The sequence below is a fragment of the Panthera pardus genome, unplaced genomic scaffold, assembly GCF_024362965.1.
Source record: "Panthera pardus isolate Hobbes unplaced genomic scaffold, ASM2436296v1 HiC_scaffold_1, whole genome shotgun sequence".
Lineage (NCBI taxonomy): Eukaryota > Metazoa > Chordata > Mammalia > Carnivora > Felidae > Panthera > Panthera pardus.
In genome coordinates this window covers 72,192,545-72,214,784 of record NW_026526654.1, presented here as the reverse complement: position 1 = coordinate 72,214,784, position 22,240 = coordinate 72,192,545, and the positions used below count along the sequence as shown (strand labels likewise).

Sequence of the window (22,240 nt, the reverse complement as noted above, 5' to 3'; positions counted from 1 at the left end):
TTGAGATTTTACTTTGTATGTATTTAATAGGTTTGGCAAAAACATATGTACATGAATGTAAATATAAGTATACCAGCAAGGAAGGAGGTTTAGAAGCTACAAATATGTGGCAGGGATTGTGAAGAACATGATTCTGTCCGAGAAAGGGAACTATGCTTAATTAGGTACCAGCTACGACCTCATCAAAAAATACCTCGACTGCAAACTCTGGACGGTAAATTTTCCATGTTTTTGGTTTATGGGGATTATCCAATTCATTTCTTGAAAGATAAAGCCTAGAAAAGCAGAAACATCGTTGCAAGCACAGAAGGGTAAAAAAGGAGACCCACCTGCCACGGTTAGTCGCAGCCTCTGTCCGATCCCCTCTAGCCAGCTCCCTGCACCTCTCCACAGCCAACCAAATCTTAATCATCAGTAATTACACATCACCGATTCTTTTCACATTGCCTTTTATAGGATTAAGGACATTCGACATTAATAAATTGCCATGTGAAATCCTCCAGAGAGACTAGGTGTGTCTTAAAACCAAGTAATAAAATACCGAGTCTTTTAAATGAGGACAGAGGCATTTTTGACCAGTTAACCACCTTGCAGCTAATCAAACAGCTATACCAAGCAGTAGGGAAAATTAGATCACTTCTCTCCTCACTTTTATAGGTTTCTAACTCATTGCCTCTCTAGTATGATCAATGTGTTTTAAAGGAAAAAATTGTGCCCCGTGGCAAGAACCACTTTGGAAGAGTCACACCCAATGAAGTTTCACCCAGATCTCGACTGAGGGGCTTGGCTCGTGTTGGGAGTCAAAGTTTATTGTTTGTATACACCCAGGGAAAAACTGGTAAAAATTCCCCCATCAAATCCAAAGTTCACTCTATCCATTAAATAGGTGCATCAGAAGGATGTAGACCAGATATCCAACTTACTGTTGCCTTTACTGGACCAGAGGTGTGAGAGGAGGTGGTCAGATTGGAAGAAAAGGCTTGGATTATATGTAATGGGAACTGTCGATTCATGCCACATACAGTCACAGCTACCTCAAAACTCCGGTTCTGGAATATATTTCCCTTTTTGTATTGGATGATGATTACGGTATGGTGATAACAATACACCTCAAATTTTCAGCGCTGAAGAACAAATACTCCTTAAAGTACTAGAGCACTAGAATTCTAGAGAATGTCTAGACTCAGGAATGAGTTTCCAGACAAGTAGAAGTTTTCTTGGAATAATCTTCAGTCAATAATTACTTTTTTTAAAAAAACTTTCCTAGGTGCCTGGGTGGCTCAGCTGGTTAAGCCTCTGACTCTTGGTTTCGGCTCAGGTCGTGATCTCCTGGGTCCTGGGTCAAGCCCCACTTTGGGGTCCGAGCTGACAGTGCGGATCCTGCTTGGGACTCTGTCTCCCTCTCTCTCTGCCCCTCCCCCACTCAATATACTTTTTAAAAAATAAGCTTAAAAATGATTTTCTAATAACTAAACTGGGAAAGTTTTTTTTTTTTTTCTTTTCTTTTCTTTTTGAGAGAGAGCATGAACAGGGGAGGGGCAGAGAGAGAATCCCAAGCAGACTCTGTGCTGTCAGCACAGAGCCCAATGCGGGGTTTGAACTCACGAATGTGAGATCATGACCTGAGCCAAAGTCAAGACTTGGAGCCACCCAGTCACCCCAAGAAAGTCATTTTTAAATGGGGGACTATTAAAGCGGTCTTCATTAATGCTTACTGTGTCTTCTAACTTCTGTCCTAGATCTAAGTGTGTCAATCACCTTTAAACTAGCTGCAGCTTCCCTAGAAGATGCCTTCCTTTGGGGCATAGAATTTAGTGGGTGGTCGGTCTAGGTAAATTAACACATTGGGAGGACCTCCCACAGGGTACTGAGCAGACTCCTACCAAACTTGCATGGGAGGGCTTTATTACCATACTCCAGATCTGATCAGAACACGTTTTAACTTCTGTGAAACAGTCCTATGGCACGGACCTTGAGGATAATGCAACGGTAGTTTCCAAGAATAGCCATATATTTTACATAACCAGATTAAGAGGAGAAAGGCAGTGAAGAATTGGGGAATTTGAGGATTCTTGGTTTCTGTAAATTGAGCATATGGCAATCAGCAAAAGGTTTGCCATCGCACTTTACACAGACCTTGAAGATTAAGCCGTTTCTACTGGATTGTATCAGAGCCATACCTGTTATTTTGTATAAAAGATGTATGGAACCAGAAGAAAAATGGGCAGTTGTCATAGTATTTAGGAAGAACCTAAAATTAAAAAAAAAAAGTTATTTTTCATAGTAACATTGATACCAAAAGCTAATTCCAAAGGGATTAAAATTCCATTCATTTCTATATTTGTCAGTTGCAGCCATTAAGTACAGAGCACTTACAGTGTATAACTTTATACTCATGACACAAAGGAGGAGGCTTTAAGAAATGGCTCTTTCTATCAAAATGTAAGGAAATGTAATTTTTTCTGTACCTGTAAGCAATAGTCTTCTAATATAGTTTAGTTCTAAACAGAAACCTATACCAGTTTATGCCTGAAGAGATCATCCATTTCTACAAGGGGCAGCTACATTGATAATTGTCATTATTGGTGATAAAAATACCTAAACATTTTGAAAGTGTTTTCATCTCCTGGCCCTTGAATATCACAAAATGACCAACATTGCTTGGGCCGGTGCCTGAAGCAGTGCTTCTGCTTAGAGACCACCGACTGAGACAGAGTTCAGACTGGTTTCGTTATTCAAATCCAGTATGGGTCACTTGCTTCAACACAGATACTTTTTTCAGTACTGAATAGATTCTCCCACAACAGAGAGCAAGCAGGGCATGAAGGAGGGCACAGGATATACATTTTAAATTGATCGACATAGTTACTTGTTGGCAGTTCTGCTTGATAATTTTAATAGGAAAATGAAACTACTGACCTTTAGAAATTTGTTACATATAGAATAACACTCGTGCACTTTATGACTGCTCAATATAAATTATACACTCATGATATTCAGAGTAATGACTATGGCAAACATTCTCATTTTATGTAAGGCAAATATCGGATTAAAAACACTTTTTTAAAAAAACTTTCCTAGGTGCCTAGGTGGCTCAGCTGGTTAAGCATCTGACTCTTGGTTTCAGCTCAGGTCATGATCTCATGGTTTCATGGGTTCAAGCCCCCAGGTTCTGTCCGTGCAGAGCCTGCTTGGATTCTCTCTCTCTTTCTGCCCCTCCCTCACTCATGCTGTATTTGTCGATCTCAAAATAAACTTAAAAAAATACTATTTAAAATGAATTATATGTCAATCCAAAGGAAAGTAAAATCTCCCTTTTACCCCCGAGTTTTTATTTAAATTCCAGTTAGTTAACATATATGGTAAGATAGGTTTCAGCAGAATTTAGTGATTCATCACTTAAATAACACCCAGTGCTCATCCCAACAAGTGCCCTCCTTAATGTTCATCACCCATTTAGCCCATCCCCCCACCCAACTCCCCTCCAGCAACCCTCTGTTCGTTCTCTACTGCAAACACTTCTAATTAATGAAAGAAGATGTTAGTTCAAGGATGCTTTCTACACAGTATAGATTCATAGAGTTAAACGTACACATAAATTTACAAACAATGCTACCTTAAGGAAAGAAGGTGTTTGTTGAAAGATGCTTTCAACACCATAAACTACAAATTATGGGGAACAATGTGTTTTAGAGATATAAAAGAAAAATGTGATCACTGCTCTGCAATAAACATACCTTGGTTTTTTTCTTATTTGAAAATATATGCAAACTGTATAGAATTTAGAAAAAATGAGCAAAAACCAGTTTAGGTTCTTTTAAAAATTTTTGTTATGGATCTGACTTGTTTTTCTCCCTCTCCCTGGCCAGGGCTTGACATCTCCTATTTCTTGCCGGGAATTGTAGGAAAGGAAATCCTAAAGCAGAATAATTCAAAAGACCAGACGAGAATAACACTGTTTCTTGATTACTCACTGAGGAAGAGAGAAACCGTACTTTCACATCATCATACAGAGGTGGACAGCTGGATAAATGAATTATTACGTTGTCTGTTTCAATATCGTGAAGTATCTGTGAATGAACACATGGAATTCACAACCTTAAAACCAGCTGGTAAGAGAACAGTGAAGTTCATGGTCACAGATCAAGGCTTCCTGTATTTATCAAGTACGCTTGGTCTCATAGTCCAGTCACTACATGTAAACGTGAATCATTATTTCTATAAAGTTGCAATACTGTTACGTTTTTAAAAGGCCAACATGTTTGGAGGTCATGGTAGGGCAGTGGTAAAGAACAAAGCGTTCCCATTTCCATTAGAGTTTAACCAAGTAAACATTACGGTTGAACGTGTGCCACTTGGTTTTCTTATGCTGGGATATGCTAACATGCTCGGTTTTAAAGCTAGCCTTCACATTCAAAAAGCAATACATAATTGGTCATGTTTTATCAAAAAGGGGTCAGCTGATGGGATCATGGACCTTGTCCATGGCTGACTGCTGGATGGAGTGACCAAGAATTGGCCAAGTTTCTGGAACGAAGGACTTTCTTGAAGCTATACTAAGTATTTCTTTGTTATTGATTACCCTCGTGTAATAGTGGCCCCCACAATAAGAAAAGTCTATGTACCTGTGCAAAATAGAAAAGAAGGTGCAGACTCGAGGCATGCTTCAGGGAGCTACACGCACAAGAAGTAACAGAATGGCATAAATTACATGTCAAGCTAGATGATGAAGATTTTGGAGAGGTTAACAAGCAGCATAGAATGAGAAAGGTTCACAGAGAAGGTAGAAACAGAGTTGGGCATGGAAGGATTTGCATAAGTGAGGAGACTGAAAAGAGAATCCAGTGGAGGCAGGGTGGTGTGGGAGAGGGGGAGGAAAGACCAGCAAAAACATGAAGCAGAAATTAAGAGTGTTGTGTTCCAAGGGCCAGAGGACACCCACTCTACTTGGAATGGAGTCTGCAGGTCAAGTACCTGATGGAAGTGAGCTCAGGTCTCAGGTATGTTATGGCTAAGGTTCAAGAGCCAGGGAAATAAGAATGAAGTTGAAGAATATGGAGAGGGGGGCATTTCCTATGTGACAAAGTGGCCTGATGATGATCACATATAACACTTATTTAGCGATTTATCGCTCACAAAGAAACTTCACATATATTACCTAATCCTCAAAACACTTGGTATGTGATCTTTACAGATAATGCTGAGCCAAAGATATTAACTGGCTTTGACTACAGGCATGCCGTGTGTCTTCTCTACTTACGGCTTTTCACTGTTGGAGCAATGAAATACCTGCATATTGCAGGACTCTATATACTGTATTGTGTGAGGGGAAAGAAGAGGTAGGGAGACCGTTGTGGAAATCTGGGCATGAACAAATGAGGTGTTGGCAACAGGAACAGAAAGGAACGGAGAGAGTGAAGAGAGATTCCAAGGGTACAATCAACAGGAATTAGTGACTGACTGGATGTGCAGGCACAGCAAAGAGAGAATCAAAGATACTGCTAAATTTTAAGGCCTGAGTGAGAGAACTCTGGTGTCAGTTGCGCAAGCAGAGGAAAAACTCATTTGACAAACGTGGACTGACAAACACGGTTGGATTGTTGGGGCAGAGACCGTCCATGTTGTGGGTCCCGGTAGGTGCTCATAAACATGTGCGGAGTGGAAGAAAGAAAAAAATATATAAGGCAGGGGAATGGACGAGCAGAACCAAGAGTAGGGTACGTACAGAGGTAAGAACAGAAAGCCAAGGATCAGGACTGGGCGAGGGCCTTCCGTGGAGGAGAGGGGAAGGAATGGTGCTGGAGAAGTGATAGAATAGAGGCAAGCCTGCGAGAGAATTCTAAGAGTTTATATTTCTTAGATCTAGGAAGGTTTCTTATTCAGAAAGGGTTGATGATCTTAGGCATACCAGGTCCCATTGCTTTTGGGCAGAGAGCTACATCCAGCCAGCCACTTGGGTTACTCTTGAAGGTGCAGACCCACAGGACATGTGAGATAGAATCACTCGGGACATTGCTAACTCGAGAGACTCCTGAGCCCCATTCCAGATTCCCTGAATCATATTTTTGAGGTACAGTCTTGATGTCTCCATCTTTTTAGTGTGCATGCCAATCACCTATAAGCTTATAATTTCAGAATCAGTACCATATTATAAAATGACAAGAAGAAGACTATTTAGCTAAAAATGACCAGATACATGAATCGAAAACTCTGATAAATTCCTGGGAACATGCTTGGCATTTGTGTAAAAGGGAAAGGCAAAGCAACACACTGAACTGAAAAGATAGTTTGGAAAATGCCCTGAAAAGACTATTTTGAATAAGGAGTTTGTGCTCTGACTTGTGTCTGAACACAGGGATGCCAAGTTGGATGGTAACCAGAAAACAGCATGGTCTTTCTTTGTGGTGAGTGACGGTCTGGGAGGTCAACGTGCTGATTGACGTGGAGAATTAAAACAAATGCCAGCATTTTCAGTTTACGTGCTCTTACCCAACAATTTTTGGAAGCAGAACTTAAAAAGACGATTTTGCGGTGCAATATTATTTGTACTTTTAGATCATTTCCATTGCCTTTTCCAACACCTGAATGAAACAAAATTAGGCCAGTTAGAGCAAAGATCAAAATGTCTTACCAATTCACATTATGGTTTAGAAAGAAAATTATTCCAGCTCACAGTGTGTCAATACTGAATCATATGGGTCTTGCGTGAATTCTGTCTTTAAAAGACAAAGCTTCAAGCCCAACTTTGTCTCCCAAAGCCCAATTTATAAGGCTGGAGAGGGGGAAAAAAAAGAAATATAGTTCGGCTTCTCAGACAGAATTTTCTCTCTTTCATTTCACCTTTCTAGAAAAAAAAAAATCAGGGAATGGGACTTGTCCCCTTTCCTGCTGATGGGTTGCATTTTTCAGATACCCAATACTGTTTCTTAATAATAAATAGCCTAAATTCCTCTTGCCGTCCTTTAACTCCAGTTCCCAGGGCAGTCGCCATGAAAATACTGGATGGCTGTACCTAAACATTCCTGTGATGTTCAGTATACATATACAGACAAATGGTTTCTCTCCCTGTATTCAATTCAGAGGACCTTCTTTTAGTAGTTCCTAAAAGGGCTGGTTTCTCAAGCCTTCAATTTTTAGTGCTTTCCTTTTACCCATGCAGGTCACAAAAATATGCACAGAAGTAAAGGTACAGAACTCAAAAAAATATTCTAACAAAGTCATATATATATATATACACATATATATATATGTATATATGTGTGTATATATATATATACATATATATACGTGTATATATATATATATATATATATATATGTATACGTATATATATATAGATCATTCTTGATGGTCATATTATGTTTGCTTTGTTTCCACCAAACCCACATTATTAATTTGTAGTAGACCATCATCATTTCTTTGCCTGTCTTCCCCTGGCCCCATTCCAGCTGGAGAATCTCTTCCCACTGATGCCAACTGGAGATCAGTGAAATGAACAGCTAAACGAATTGAAATACTTGCTTTCTAAGCTTAGATTACCACACATTTAAAACTTTTAAAATGAAGCATATTTACACAATATAACTTTTAAAGTTTATTTTGAAGGAGAGCAAGCATGAGTTGGGAAGGGGCAGAGACAGAGGGAGAGAATCTCAAGTAGGCTTTATGCTGTCAGTGCAGAGCATGATGGGCTCAGTCCCATGCACCGTGAGATCATGACCTGAGTCGAAATCAAGAGTCAGATGCTTGACCTACTGAGCCACCCAGGCACCCCTATTTACACAATATAAAAGGTAGAAAAGACATGAAGTGAAGAGTCTGTCTCATCCACCCCCCCATTTATTTCTCCAACTCCAAATAGATGTTTTTTATGCATATATAATCAAATATGAATATATACCCTCCCAGAAGTTTTTATGTATATATATACAAACATGAATACATGTTATTCCCCACTTTTGTTTTACAGAAATCGTTGCATATCATAACACTGTCCTGTACGCATACCATAGCACTGTCCTCTACCTTGCATTTTTTTTAACGTTTATTTATTATTGAGAGACGGAGAGACACAGAGCATGAGCAGGGGAGGGGCAGAGAGAGAGGGAGACACAGAATCCGAAGCAGGCTCCAGGCTCTGAGCTGTCAGCACAGAGCCTGATGTGGGGCTCCAACTCACAAACCGTGAGATCATGACCTGAGCCGAAGTCGGACGCTTAACTGACTGAGCCACCCAGGCACCCCATCTACCTTGCATTTTTTTAATACATGTCAAAAATTTTATTTTACTCATTAATAAGAAACCAGTAAAATGTTACAGCTCATTCAAAGTACTGCACAAGCCACTGGGAAAAACAGTATGGAATTTCCTCACAAAATGAAATATCGAATTACCATATGGTCCAGTAATTTCACTCTAGGTATTTACCCAAAGAATATAAAAATGCTAATTTGAAAAGATATGTACACTCCTATGTTTATTGCAGCATTATTTACAATAGCCAATATATGGAGGCAACCCAAGTGTCTATTGACAGATGCATGGATAATGAAGATGTGTACGTATACCATGGAATGAATGTTGCTCAGCCATAAAAAGGAATGAAATCTTGCCATTTGCAGCAATGTGGATGTACCTAGAGAGTAGAATGCGAAGTGAAATAGGTCAGAAAGACAAATACCATATGAATCCCCTCATATGTGAAATTTAAGAAAATAAATGAAAGAAAAAGAGAGACAAAAGACCAGACTCTTGAATACAAATTGGTGGTTAGCAGAAGGGAGGTGGGTGGGGGGATGGGTGAAATAAAGGGGATTAAGAGTACACTTACCTTGATGAGCCCTGAGTAATGTATAAAATTGTTAAATCATTATATTGTACACCGGAAACAAATATAAGCTAATGTACGTTATACTTAAATTTAAAAAAGTACCGCATTGGGGCACCTGGTAGCTCAGTCAGTTGAAGGTCCAACTTTGGCTCAGGTCATGATCTCAGGGCTCATGAGTTTGAGCCCCACATCGGGTTCTGTGTCTCCCTCTCTCTCTCTGCCCCTACCCCACGCGCACTTGGTCTCTCTCTCTAAAATGAATAAACATTAAAAAAAAATAAATAAAAAATAGGGGTGCCTGGGTGGCTCAGTCGGTTAGGCGTCTGACTTCGGCTCAGGTGATGATCTCACAGTTTGTGGGTTCGAGCCCCGCGTCGGGCTCTGTGCTGACAGCTCGGAGCCTGGAGCCTGCTTCGGCTTCTGGGTCTCCCTCTCTTTCTGGTCCTCCCCCACTCATGCTGTCTCTCTCTGTCTCTCAAAAATAAAAATAAAAAGCATTAAAAATGTTTAAAAAATAATAAAGTACTGTACATTTATAGGCGGATAAGGGCTGATGGCATGAATTTACAAATAAATACAAAATGGCTCAATAATCCATTGCATTCCACCGGACACAACTAATTTGCATTTTTAAGTACAAAAATTATTTGCAGCATTACCAGTTTTCTACAACTTACAGTTACAAAATAGCTTAAAGACCATGAGAGGTGGAGATAATCCCAGAAGCGTCCACTAGACAATTTACTCTCATTTCAAATTCTTTCACCCTTTCTTCTGACAGTCTCCCCATCCCCCTTCTGTTTTGATCATAACAATCTCAAAGGAAGGTTATTCTTATTCCAAAAGAAAGCTGGTGTTTCCAACACTGAGTCAGGAAAAAATAGGAAATCTGAACAGACCAATTACTAGTAATGAAGCTGAATCAGTAATCAAACAACTCTTAAACTAAAGCCCGGGACCAGATGGATTCACAGGTAAATTCTAAACATTTGAAGAAGAGTTAATACCTATTCTCTGCAAACTATCCCCAAAGATAGAAGAGGAAGGAAAACCTCCAAATATATTCTACAAGGCCAGCATTACTTACACCAAAACCAGACAGAAGTCACTATGAAAAAAAAAAAAAACTACAGGCCAACCTTCCTGATGAACATACACCTGAAACTCAACAAAATATGAGCAAACCACATTCAACAATACATGAAAAGGATTATCTACCACAGTCAGTGGGATTTATTCTGGGGATGCAGGGATGGTTGCATATTTTCAACTCAGTCAACATGGTACACCGCTTTAGCAAAAGGAGGATAAAAATCATGATTGTTTTTCGTTGCTGGGAAGATGGCAGGATAGGAGGATCCTGAGTTAACCTCGTCCACAAACACACTGAGGTAACAGCCACATCAGTGCAATAATGAAAATGACCCAAACACTGGCAGGACAGACTTTCCACAGTAGAGAGGAGGCCACGTCGAAAAGGTTAGAAGGGGAGACAGTTGAGAACTGTCCCGGCAAGGCTAACCATAAACAGGAGGGAACCACGAGCTTAGGCAAGAAAATCAGACCCCACCGCAGGCACAGAGGGTCTGCACTGGGAAGATGAGTCCCTGTAACGTTTGGCTTTGAAAACCAGCTGGCTTAACAAGTTTTTATGACCAGAGGGCTTAACTCTGGGCACTTTATTTACTCAAGTATAATTAATATACAGTATATTTGTTTTGGGTGTACAATATAATGACTAAGGGTTCTATACGTTACTTAGTGCTCATCAAGGTCAGGGTTCTATTAATATTCTTTACCCCACCCCTTTTCCCCTCTGGCAACCACCAGTTTATTCTTTGTATTTAAGAGTCTGGTTCTTTTGGTTGTTGTTCTGTTTCTTAAATTGCATTTATGAATGAGATCATATGGTGTTTGTCTTTCTCTGATTGAATTATTGCACTTAACAATATACCCTCTAGGTCCATTCACGCTCAAATGGCAAGATTTCATTTTTTATGGCTTAATATTCCTATATATATATATATATATATATATATATATATACACACACACTACCTTTATCCTTTCATCAGTTGATGAACACTTTAGTTGCTTCCGTATAATGGCCATAGTAAATAATGCTGCAATAAATATAAGGATGTGTGTGTGTGTGTGTACGTATGTGTGTATGTATATACATGAAAGATGTATATACACACATATATACATATGTGGGTATGTATATACATATACATAAAAGATGTGTGTATATATACATAAAAGATATGTGTGTGTATGTATATATATACATAAAAGATATGTGTATGTATATACATAAAAAAGTATATGTACATGTATATAAATATATGTGTATATATGTATATAAGATATGCATATGTATATAAATAAGTTTACTTATTTATAAATGTAAGTATACATATGTATACATATATACATAAAAGACTTGTATATATACATAAAAGATACATATATACATAAAAGATGTGTGTGTATATATATACACATAAGTGTATATATATATGTGTGTGTGTATATATATATGTAAACATAAGTCTACTTATTTGAGAGGGAGAGAGAGGGAGAGAATCCCAAGCAAGCTCCATGCTGTCAGCATGAAGACTGACACGGGGCTCGATCCCATGAACTGTGAGATCGTGACCTGAGTTGAAATCAAGACTTGGATGCTTAACTGACTAAGCCACCCAGGTGCCGCCTATATCTTTTCAAATTCGGGTTTTAATATTCTTTGGGTAAATACCCAGTAGTAGAATTACTGGATCATATGATAATTCTATTTTTAATTAATAGTTTCCACAGTGCCTGCACCAATTTGCGTTCCCACCAATAATGTACGAAGGCTCTTCCTTCTCCAGTTCCTCAACAGCACTTGTTATTTCTTGTGTTCTTGATTCTAGCCATTTTGATATGTGTGAAGCTATAGGTCATTGTGGTTCTAATTCATATTTCCTTGATGACTAGTGATGTTGAACATCTTTTCATGTGTCTGTTGGCCATGTGTAGTAGGTCTTTTTTGGAAAAATGTCTATTCAGGTCCTCTGCCCATTTTTTAGTCTGATACTTAACTTTTTGGTGTTGAGTTGTAGATGTTCTTTTTAAAAAATGTTTTCATGTTTATTTATTTTGAAAGAGAGAGAGAGAGGGAGAGAGCACACACACACAAGTGAGCAGGGGGGAGGCAGAGAGGGAGAGAGAGAATCCCAAGCAGGCTCCATACTGTCAGTGCAGAGCTGGATGTCAGGCTCAGTCTCATGAATCATGAGATCATGACCTGAGCTAAGATCAAGAGTCAGATGCTTAACCAACTGAGTCACCCAGGTGCCCCTAGTTGTGTATGTTCTTTATACATTCTGGGTATTAGCCCCTTATCAGATCATTTACAAATATCCTCTCCTATTCAGTAGGTTGTCTTTTCATTTGGTTAATGGATTCCTTCATTGTGCAAAAAAGCTTTTCCTTTTGGTGTAGTACCATACTTTAATTTTGCTTTTACTTCCCTTACCTTAGGAGACATATCTAAAAAAATGTTGCTATGGCTATGTTAAAGAAATTACTGCCTATACTCTCTTCTATGAATTTTATGGTTTCAGGTCTCACATTTAGGTCTTTTTTTTTTTTTAATTTTTTTTTTAACATTTATTTATTTTTGAGACAGAGAGAGACAGAGCATGAACGGGGGCGGGGCAGAGAGAGAGGGAGACACAGAATCAGAAGCAGGCTCCAGGCTCTGAGCCATAAGCCCAGAGCCCGACGCGGGGCTCGAACTCACGGACCGTGAGATCGTGACCTGAGCTGAAGTCGGACGCTTAACCGACTCCTCCACCCGGGCGCCCCACACATTTAGGTCTTTAATCATCTGAGTTTGTGTGTATGGTGTAAGAAAGTGGTAGAGTTTCACTCCTTTGTATGTAGCTGTCCAGTTTTCCCAGTATCATTTGTTAAAGAGACTGTCTTTTTCCTATTGTATATTCTTGCCTCGTTTGTCCTAGATTAATTGACCATAAAAGGGTGGGTTCATTTTGGGGCTAATTATTCTGTTCCATTGATGTTTCTATTTTGGTGACAGCACCATACTGTTATGATGACTACAACTTAGTATATCTTGAAATCTGGGATTGTGATACTCCCAGCTTCATTGTTCTTTGTCAAGATTGCTTTGGCTATTTGGGGTCTTTTGTGGTTCCATGTGAATTTTAGGATTATTTGTTCTATTTCTGTGAAAAATGTTGTTGGTATTTTGATAGGGTTTGCGTTAAATCTGTGGATTGCTTTAGGTAGTATGGACATTTTAATAATTTAAAATTTTAACAATGGGGTTGTTTTTCTTAATTTCTCTTTCTGCTACTTCATTATTAGTGTATAGAAATGCAACACATTTCTCTATGTTAATTTGGTATCCTGTGACTTTATTGAATTATCAGTTCTGGAAGTTTTTGCTGAAGGACTTTATATAGTATCATGGCATCTGCCAATAGGGACAGCTTTACTTCCTTCTTACCAATTTGAATGCCTTTTATTTATTTTTCTTGTCCGACTGCTGTGGCCAGGACTTCCAATAGTATGATGAATAAAAGTAGTGATAGCAGTAGACATCTTCGTCTTGTCACTGATCTTAGAGGAAAAGCTCTTGGTTTTTAACATTGAGGATGATGTTAGCTGTGAGTTTTTTATGTATGGCCTTTATTATGTTGAGGAATGTTCCCTCTAACCCTTGAGAATTTTTATCACGAAAGGATGTTGTATTTTGTCAAGTGCTTTTTCTGCATCTATTGAAATGATCATATGGTTTTTATACTTTCTCTTGTTAATGTGATGTGTCACTGTTGATTCATTTGAAAATACTGAACCACCCTTGTATCCCTGGAATGGATGATGATGAATGTTTTTTTTTTAATGTATTGTTGGATTCAGTTTGCTAATATTTTTTGAGGATTTTTACATCTATGTTCATCAGAGATATTGGCCTGCAGTTTTCTTTCTTTCTTTCTTTCTTTCTTTCTTTCTCCCTCCTCTTCTTCTTCTTCTTTGGTAATATCTTTATCTCATTTTGGTATCAGGATAATACTGGACTCTTGGAATGATTTTGGAAACTTTCCTTCTTCTACTTTTTGGAATGCTTTGAGGATAATAGGTATTAGCTCTTCTTTAAATGTTTGGTAGAATTCACCTGTGATGTCATCTGGTCCTGGACTTTTGTTTGTTGGAAGTTTTTTGATTACTGATTCAATTTCATTGCTAGTAATTGGTCTGTTCAAATCTTCTATTTGTTCCTGATTCAATTTTAGAAGACTGTTTGTTTCTATGAATTTATCCATTTCTTCTAGGTTGTCCAATTTGTCAGCATTTAATTTTTCATAATATTCTCTTATAATCTTTTGTATTTCTGTGGTGTCTGTTATTTCTCTTTCATTTATGATTTTGAGTCCTCTCTCCTTTTTTTGAAATGTGTGGCTAAAAATTTGTAATTTTTTTTGTCTTTTCAAAGTGCCAGCTCCTGGTTTCAATGATCTGTTCTATTGTGTTTTTAGTTTATGTATCATTTATTTTTGTTGTAATCTTTATTATATCTTTCCTTCTACTAGCTTTGGGCTTTATTCCTCTTCTTCCAACTCATTTAGTTATAAGGTTAGGTTTCTTGAGATTTTTTTAAATTAATTTTTTAATTTACATACATGTAAATTTACATCCATGTTGCATGTAGCACAACAATCATTTCTGGAGTAGATTCCTTAATGCTCCTTACCCATTTAGCCTATCCCCCCTCCCATAACCCCTCCAGCAACCTTCTGTTTGTTCTCCGTATTTAAGAGTCTCTTATGTTTTGTCCCCCTCCCTGTTTTGGTATTATTTTTGCTTCCTTTCCCCTATGTACATCTGTATCTTAAAGTCCTCATATGAGTGAAGTCATAGGGTATTTGTCTTTCTCTGACTAATTTCACTTAGCATAATACCTTCTAGTTCCATCCACTTAGTTGCAAATGGCAAGATTTCATTCTTTTTGAATGCCGAGTAATACTCCATTGTATATATATACCACATCTTCTTTATCCATTCATCCATCGATGGACATTTGGGCTCTTTCCATACTTTGGCTGTGCATATGCATTGGCTGTACATTGGGGTGCATGTGCCCCTTCGAAACAGCATACCTGTTTCCCTTGGATAAATACCTAGTAGTGCAATTGCTGGGTTGTAGGGTAGTTCTATTTTTATCTCGAGATTTTTCTTGCTCTGGAGGTGACTTGTATTGCCACAATCTTCCCTCTCAGAACAGCTTTTGCTGCATCTGTAGATTTTGGACTGTTGTGTTTTCATTTTCATTTGTCTCCATTTTTTGATTTCCTCTTTCATTTCTTGGTTGACCCATTTATTGATAGTAGCATATTATTTAGCCTCCATGTATTTGTGTTAAGTTTTTTCTTGTGATTGATTTCTAGTTTCATACCATTGTGGTCATAAAAGATGTATGATAGGATTCCAGTCTTTTTGAATTTATTGAGCTTTGTTTTATAGCCTAACATGTGATCTATTCTGGAGAATGTTCCATGTACACTCGAAAATAATGTGTATTCTGCTGTTTGGGGATGGAATGTCCTGTTATATATTAGGTCCATCTGGTCCTACTTCCTTGTTGATTTTCTGCCTGGATGATCTATCCGTTGATGTAAATGGGCTGTAAAATCCCCTACTATTTTTGTGTTACCATCAGTTTCTTTCTTTAGATCTGTTAGTAGCTGCTTTTTGTATTTAGATGCTTCCATGTTGGGTGCATATTTACAGTTATATCCTCTTGTTGGATTGTTCCTTTATCATTTAATGTCCTTGTCTCTAGTTACCATCTTTGTTTTAAAATTTATTTTGTCTAAGTATTGTGACCCCAGATTTCTTTCTTCTATTTGCATGGTAAGTGTTTTTCCATCTATTTACTTTCTTTTTTTAAAATTTACATCCACGTTAGCATATAGTGCGATAATGATTTCAGGAGTAGATTTCCATCTATTTACTTTCAGTCTGTATGTGTCTTAGGTCTGAAGTGAGTCTCTTGTAGGCAGCATATAGATGGGTCTTGCTTTCTTAACCATTCAATCACCCCATGTCTTTTGATTGGAGCATTTAGTCCGTTTAAAGTAATTATCATTAGGTATATACTTATTGCCATTGTGTTACTTGTTTTATGGTTGTGTTTTTGTAGTTTTTCCCTGTTCTTCTCTTGCTCTCTTCACTTGTGGTTTTATGGTTTTCTTTAGTGTTATGCTTGGATTTGTTTCTATTTTTTTGCATTTCTATTGCAAGTTTTTGATTTATGAGTACCATTAAGCTCATATATACACATGTTATACACAGAGCAGTCTATATTAAGTTTATGGTTGCTTAAGTTTGAACACATTCTAAAAGCAATAAATTTTTACTTTGTACCAACCATGTTTTATGCACATGATGTCATACTTTATATCCTTTTATTTCACAAATCCCTTGGCTGATTTTTGTAGACATAATTGATTTTAGTGTGTTTATGCTTTAACCTCTATACTGGTTTTATGATTAATCTACTGCTTTTATTATATGTTTGCACTTCCCTGTGAATTTTTTTCCTGTCATAATTTTCTTACTTCTGATTATGGTCTTTTCTTTCCACTCAAAGAATTCCTTTTAACACGTCTTGTAAGGCTGGTTTAGTGGTAATGAAGTCCTTTAACTTTTGTTTGGGAAATTTCTTCTCTCTCCTTATGAATGGTGGACTTGCTGAGTAGCGTATTCTCGATTGCAGGTTTTTTTCCTTTCAGGTTGACATCGGCCTTAGCACCATTTTTCTAGATTTGTCTCCTCCAGTATGGGAAACGAAAGGAACGATAAGCTATTGGGACTTCTCTAAAGTAAGCTTTTGCACAGTCAAGGAAACCACCAACAAATTGAAAAGGCAACCTCCTGAGTGGGAGGAAATATTTTCAAATGGTATATAAGGAGTTAATATCCAAATATAAAGAACTTCTAAAACTCAACACCAAAAAATAAATCCAATTTAAAGGTGGGCAGGGCACCTGAATAGACATTTTCCAAAGAGGACATACACATGAAAAGATACCCAACGCCACTAACCATGACAGAAATGTAAATCAAAACCACAATGAGATATCACTTAACACCTGTCAGGATGGCTACAATAAAAAAGACAAGAAATAACAAGTGTTGGCAACGATGTGGTGAATGAGGAACACTTGTGCACCACTAGTTGGGACGTAAATTGGTGCAGCCACTGCAGAAAACCGTATTGACGTTCCTCAAGAAATGAAAAATGCAAATACCATATGATCCAGTAATTGCACTACCAGGAATCTATCCAAAGAAAACAAAAACAGTAATTTGAAAAGATATCTGCACCTCTATGTTTATTGCAGCATTATTTATAATAGCCAAGATACGGAAGCTACTCAAGTGTCCACTGATAGACGAATGAATAAAGAAGTGCTATATAAATACAATGGAATATTAGCCATAAAAAGAAGGAGATTTTGCCATTTGCGAGAACATGGATGGACTTAGAGGGTATTATGCTAAATGAAAGAAGTCAGACAAAAAAGGACAAATACCATATGGTCTTACTTATACGTGGAATCTAAAAAGTAAAACAAACAAATGCACAAACAAAAAAAGCAGAACCAGACCTGTAAAAATAGAGAACTGATGGTTGCCAAAGGGGAAGCAAGTGGCGAGGTGAATTAGGTGAAGGAGAGTGGGAGAGAAAGGCTTCCAGCTATGTAATGAATAGGTCATGGGGATAAAAGGTACAGCATTAGGAAATTGAGTGATACTGTAATAGTGTATGATGTTGGACAGTTGCTACACTTGTGAACATAACATACAGACTCTCCAAATCACTAGGTCATATGTCTAAAACTAACATTTTGTGTCAAATATACTTCAATAAAAAGAGTTTGTTTTAAAAAATTTTATTTTGGGGGCGCCTGGGTGGCTCGGTCCGTTGGGCGACTGACTTCACTCGGGTCATGATCTCACTGATTGTGAGTTCGAGCCCCATGTCAGGCTCTGTGCTGATAGCTCAGAGCCTGGAGCCTGCTTCGGATTCTGTGGCTTCCTCTCTCTCTGCCCCTCTCTCTCCTTCAAAAATAAACATTAAAAAAATTTTTAAATATTTTATTTTTAAGTAATCTCCATACCCAGTGTGGGGCTTGAATTTACAACCCCAAGATCAAACGTCACATGCTCTACTGACTGAACCAACCAGGAGCCCCAAGAAAAAGTTTATAAAAATAAGGAGAGACAACATGTAGAAGTCCGAGAATTGTTACTATAAAAGAATGGCAACAACAACAACAACAAAAATGAAAGCCAGTGTTGCTGGAGCTAATTTATGGAGGGACAGAGAGGAAGGGATAAAATCAGAGAAGTGGATGGTGAGGGAGATGGTGTAGTGAGACATGCCAGAGACATCCTAGTTCAAGACAACAGAGATTTACCAAGCTCCACCTATGTGTCATGGCCTGGGGGATTCAAAGATGAATGGATAATGGTCTCTGTCCTTATGCAGTTTGCAATATAGGCTATATCCCCTGACTTAGACTATAGTGTTATAAATACACCTTAATAATAAACAAATGGCCACCCATAGTTCGAGTTCTCCTAGAAGCAGACCCAGAGCCAACCATTAAGGTGCTAGTGATTTACAAAGGAAGTGTTCCTAGGAGGAACTCCTAAGAGCCAAGGAAGGGTGGGATTTCAAGCAACAGATTCAGCTTGATCCATGGGGAATTCTTTAGTGTAAATTGTACTGCCGAATTTGTCACACTTTGAAGCAATAGAGTTAGGTTTTTGTACACCTGCTAAATGGCTATGGGCTGCCCAACAGGGTGGTGTCACTCTCAGGCATTTTGGGTTCCATATAGGTGAATTGGCTCCAGTGGTATTTCTCTGAAGATTACAGCAAAGGGAGTGGAAGCTGGGGGTGGGAGCACAGAGATGTTAGAGGGGATCCAAGGGGATGCTGATGGGGCACCAAGAGTCTCCACCCCCAAGGGCTAACAGAACTTCTTAGCCTAGAAGATAGGGCTTGAAGGACAGGTGGAGGATAATAAGAGAAATAAAACAGAAAAACAACAAAAGAAGGCTGGTGTCATTAGCTGTGGCCTGATTATTTACATGGGTGCAGAAAGAATGTTAACTTACCATGTGGGCCTTCTTAAGTCAGCTCTGCAAGCCTGGGCCCACATTGTATTAAACAACTGCTGAGGTGCAACTTTGGAAGTCTACATGAGGCATCTCAAACTGGACGTTTATAATCCATTTCATGTTAGCCCAAGACGAGCAAACGAAACCCATGAAATTCTCTACCACTTTTCCCCTGCAGAGCTCCTACATTTGGGTCAGTTCCTTTGTTCTCCACATCTGTGCCTTACAGTTTTAACTACACAACGTTTCCACAGATCTTATCTAAAATTTAAAATATGAACAGAGAAATCACAGTCTTAGGATATCATATCAGACTGAGAGACATGAAATTGTAGAACTTATTTAAAACCTTTATAATTTTTAAAAATATTTACTTAGAGAGAGGGAGCGCACATGGGGGAGGGACAGAGAGAGAGGAAGAGACAGAATCCCAGGCAGGCTCTGAGTTGTCAGTGCAGAGCCCGAGGTGGGGCTCGAACTCACAAACCGTGAGATCATGACCTGAGCCAAAATCAGGAGTCAGACACTTAACCTAAGACTGAGCCACCCAGGAGCCCCTAAAACATTTTTAAGCTTAGAATTTTGAGAAACTATTCCCACTCTCACTATTCATATTAGAAAAATATATTAAAACTCCACTGGACTGAATGCCTATTTGCCTGTTTAATACGGAGGTTTGTATAGATACTATTGGTCTCATTAACAAAGAGGAAACTGAAGCAGAATATACACGCAGATACAATCCTGGCTCTCATGCCAATGAGTTGGTTTTATCATTGGGTTTATATTTCTCAGTGGAAGAAACTGCTCCTATGGCCGACTGTGTTGCTTCTCCGGCTGTAGAATAAAGCGGTTTACTCTTTCTCCAGGACCCCACTGAATGTGGAAAGGGAACGGAGCAAAGCGCTGCTGTCCCCCACCTTCTAACACCTGTTGCATAAGCCTGGTTCTACCCTGGGGAGGTCTCACAGCCGTGGAGTTCTGAGGTCAGCCATTAGGATCCACTGCAACCCCGTCCCTCCTAATTCACACACAGCCCCTGAAACAGTCCTGATGGACTCCGCAGGGGACTTTGCAGTCTGCAAAACCTTTTCACAAACAGTTGCTCATTTATATACATAGGCAGCCTTCTGCTAGAACAGGCTGTGTTTCAAGGGTCCGCCTGCACAATGCTTGTTTGGAAACCTAGACTCAAATTTCCCACAGAAACAAATGCTACTGGGTTGACACTTGTTTTCGCAAGCCAGAAACCTATGCGATCTGTTTGGGGTGATCCGTTAAAATTCCTCACCACCACCTCTATGTGTGCGGTGGGGAGGAAGGGACACATAAATAATTGGAAAAGAGCATTTTGTACTTTAATGAACTGTAATTTTTTGACTCTGCAGTTTTTAAAATATATTTTAAAGGATTCTTTTATTTCTGAATAATTGGATGAAATGTTAAAAAAAAAAAAGTCTAGATCTTATTTTGTGTGACTCCCCAGAAGGCTAAAAATACTAGGCTGTCTGGATGGTTACCAATGCCCTGACACTGTACCAACCATGAGAGACCCAGCACCACCACATGGTCCACAATCTGACTTTGGGGAGCCAGAGCATTGCCCCCTGCTGCACCAATGGCAGCGAGAATGAGGCCCCATCCCCGTCCCCACCGAGGGGGCCCTGCTCTGCCCCCTCCCCTGTGAGCAGTGCAGGAAGTGAGGTGGGTCATGTAGAAAGAGAGCCATGAGGACAATTCCTCCCTGCTCCTCTTCTCCCTTTCTCAAGCCCCAGAGATGGACAGTCTGACCAATTCTCCCTCCTCCCCGGGGTGATGGTGGATCCCAGTCTCTCCTGACATTCTTGAAGAAGGCGAAGAGTCAGTTTTTTAAAAATTTATAAGGATTTTTACTTCCAGTAATAACTGGCAAGACATCCCCATAGCGCCCAGGGTTCTCCCAACTCTTTCTGCGTTCATGTAGATTCAGGTAGACCTGGGTGCTGCTCCCTAGGAACCTTTCTTCACAGCCAGGGCCCAGTCTCTGTGTGTCCCCAACACTGTGGCCAGCTTTTTATCGACATGTACTCATTCCTCTCCTTCTCAAGGGCAAGGAAACACTAGCATGGGACCTGGCCCAAAGCAGGCACTTGGTAGTTATTCATAAAAAAGAATTTGTGGCAACAAAATTCATTTGTTGTTTGGGCATTTCAGATGTCTTTGGGTATTGAAGACGTATGAAGACATCTTGAGTTGCTGGGGGGAGAGGGCTATGGATGGAGGAAGGAGGGGAGAGGGAGAAACCACTGTGATGAGACGAGGGTTTCTGAAAGGAACATGTGAGAAAATGACACAAGGGTGCCTCTGCCGAGATGCACCCTGAGCTAAAGGTGGGTATGAGGACGAAGTGGTCTCCAGGGCTCATGGGCCCTTCCTGTCTTCTCCATCAGAGATCCTATTCTGAAAAGTCTGCCCCCAGCCGAGGCCAAAGCAGCAATGAGAACAGGAGAAAAGGGAAGGGGAGGGGGCCCCCTAGTTGGTGGTGGGAAAGGAAAAGAGAGGACATGAAAGGGCTCTTGGGCTCTTCCTGGGGGAGGGGTGCCTATGTAAGGATGCATGAGAGGACAGCCACGAGTTAGGATTTTCGGTACAGATAGCTAGGAGCAACCCTCCTGCACTTGAAAACAAAGAACATCGCCCCCTCCTGCCCAATTCTCCAACTGTATGTAAAGCACTTACCGTGAATTGAATAAATAACGATTTTTTTTATCTTGAGTGTTTTTCTGGCAGGGAGATTCAAGTTGTAGATATTTTTCACATCCGCAAAATATCTAACATATCTACTCTGCAAAATAACAGAAGCCTCAATTTAAGTGGAGATGAAAAACTCCGCATTCCCGATTTTTCTTTCTTTCTTTCTTTCTTTCTTTTTTTTTTAACACAGAACTTAAGGCCAGTCATTCACTAAAGAAACATTTGTTGGGTGTCATTACAGAACTAAGCATTTTCATGGTCGCTGCCTTACGACTCAATATCTACCCTAAAAAAAAAAAAAATACTGAACTCAGTGCTGTGGGGAAGTAACAAGAAAGGAGCCAGGTGTTGCTTTTAGGCTGCTCATATCTGAGAGGGCATCTAACCAGAACCAACCGAGAGCTTTGACATGACACCAAGATGTACCTGATGCAAGTGTGAAAAAGGTCAATCTGAGGGTGGAGCCTTCG

At 39.3% G+C, this 22,240-nt stretch overlaps 1 protein-coding gene across 1 annotated transcript in view; it reads right to left on the bottom strand.

Annotated features, from left to right (window-relative positions):
• LOC109266006 (phosphatidylinositol 3,4,5-trisphosphate 3-phosphatase TPTE2-like) overlaps nt 1–22,240 on the bottom strand; it is a 106,834-nt gene continuing 84,594 nt past the window's right edge. Inside the window, exons 13-17 of the mRNA XM_019447669.2 lie at nt 21,756–21,861; nt 6,490–6,581; nt 3,975–4,070; nt 2,181–2,251; nt 1–275 (exon numbers count right to left, since the gene is read on the bottom strand). Of these exons, the coding sequence (XP_019303214.2) occupies nt 161–275; nt 2,181–2,251; nt 3,975–4,070; nt 6,490–6,581; nt 21,756–21,861 (480 nt within the window). The 3' untranslated portion in view covers nt 1–160. The remainder of the gene's footprint in view (nt 276–2,180; nt 2,252–3,974; nt 4,071–6,489; nt 6,582–21,755; nt 21,862–22,240) is intronic.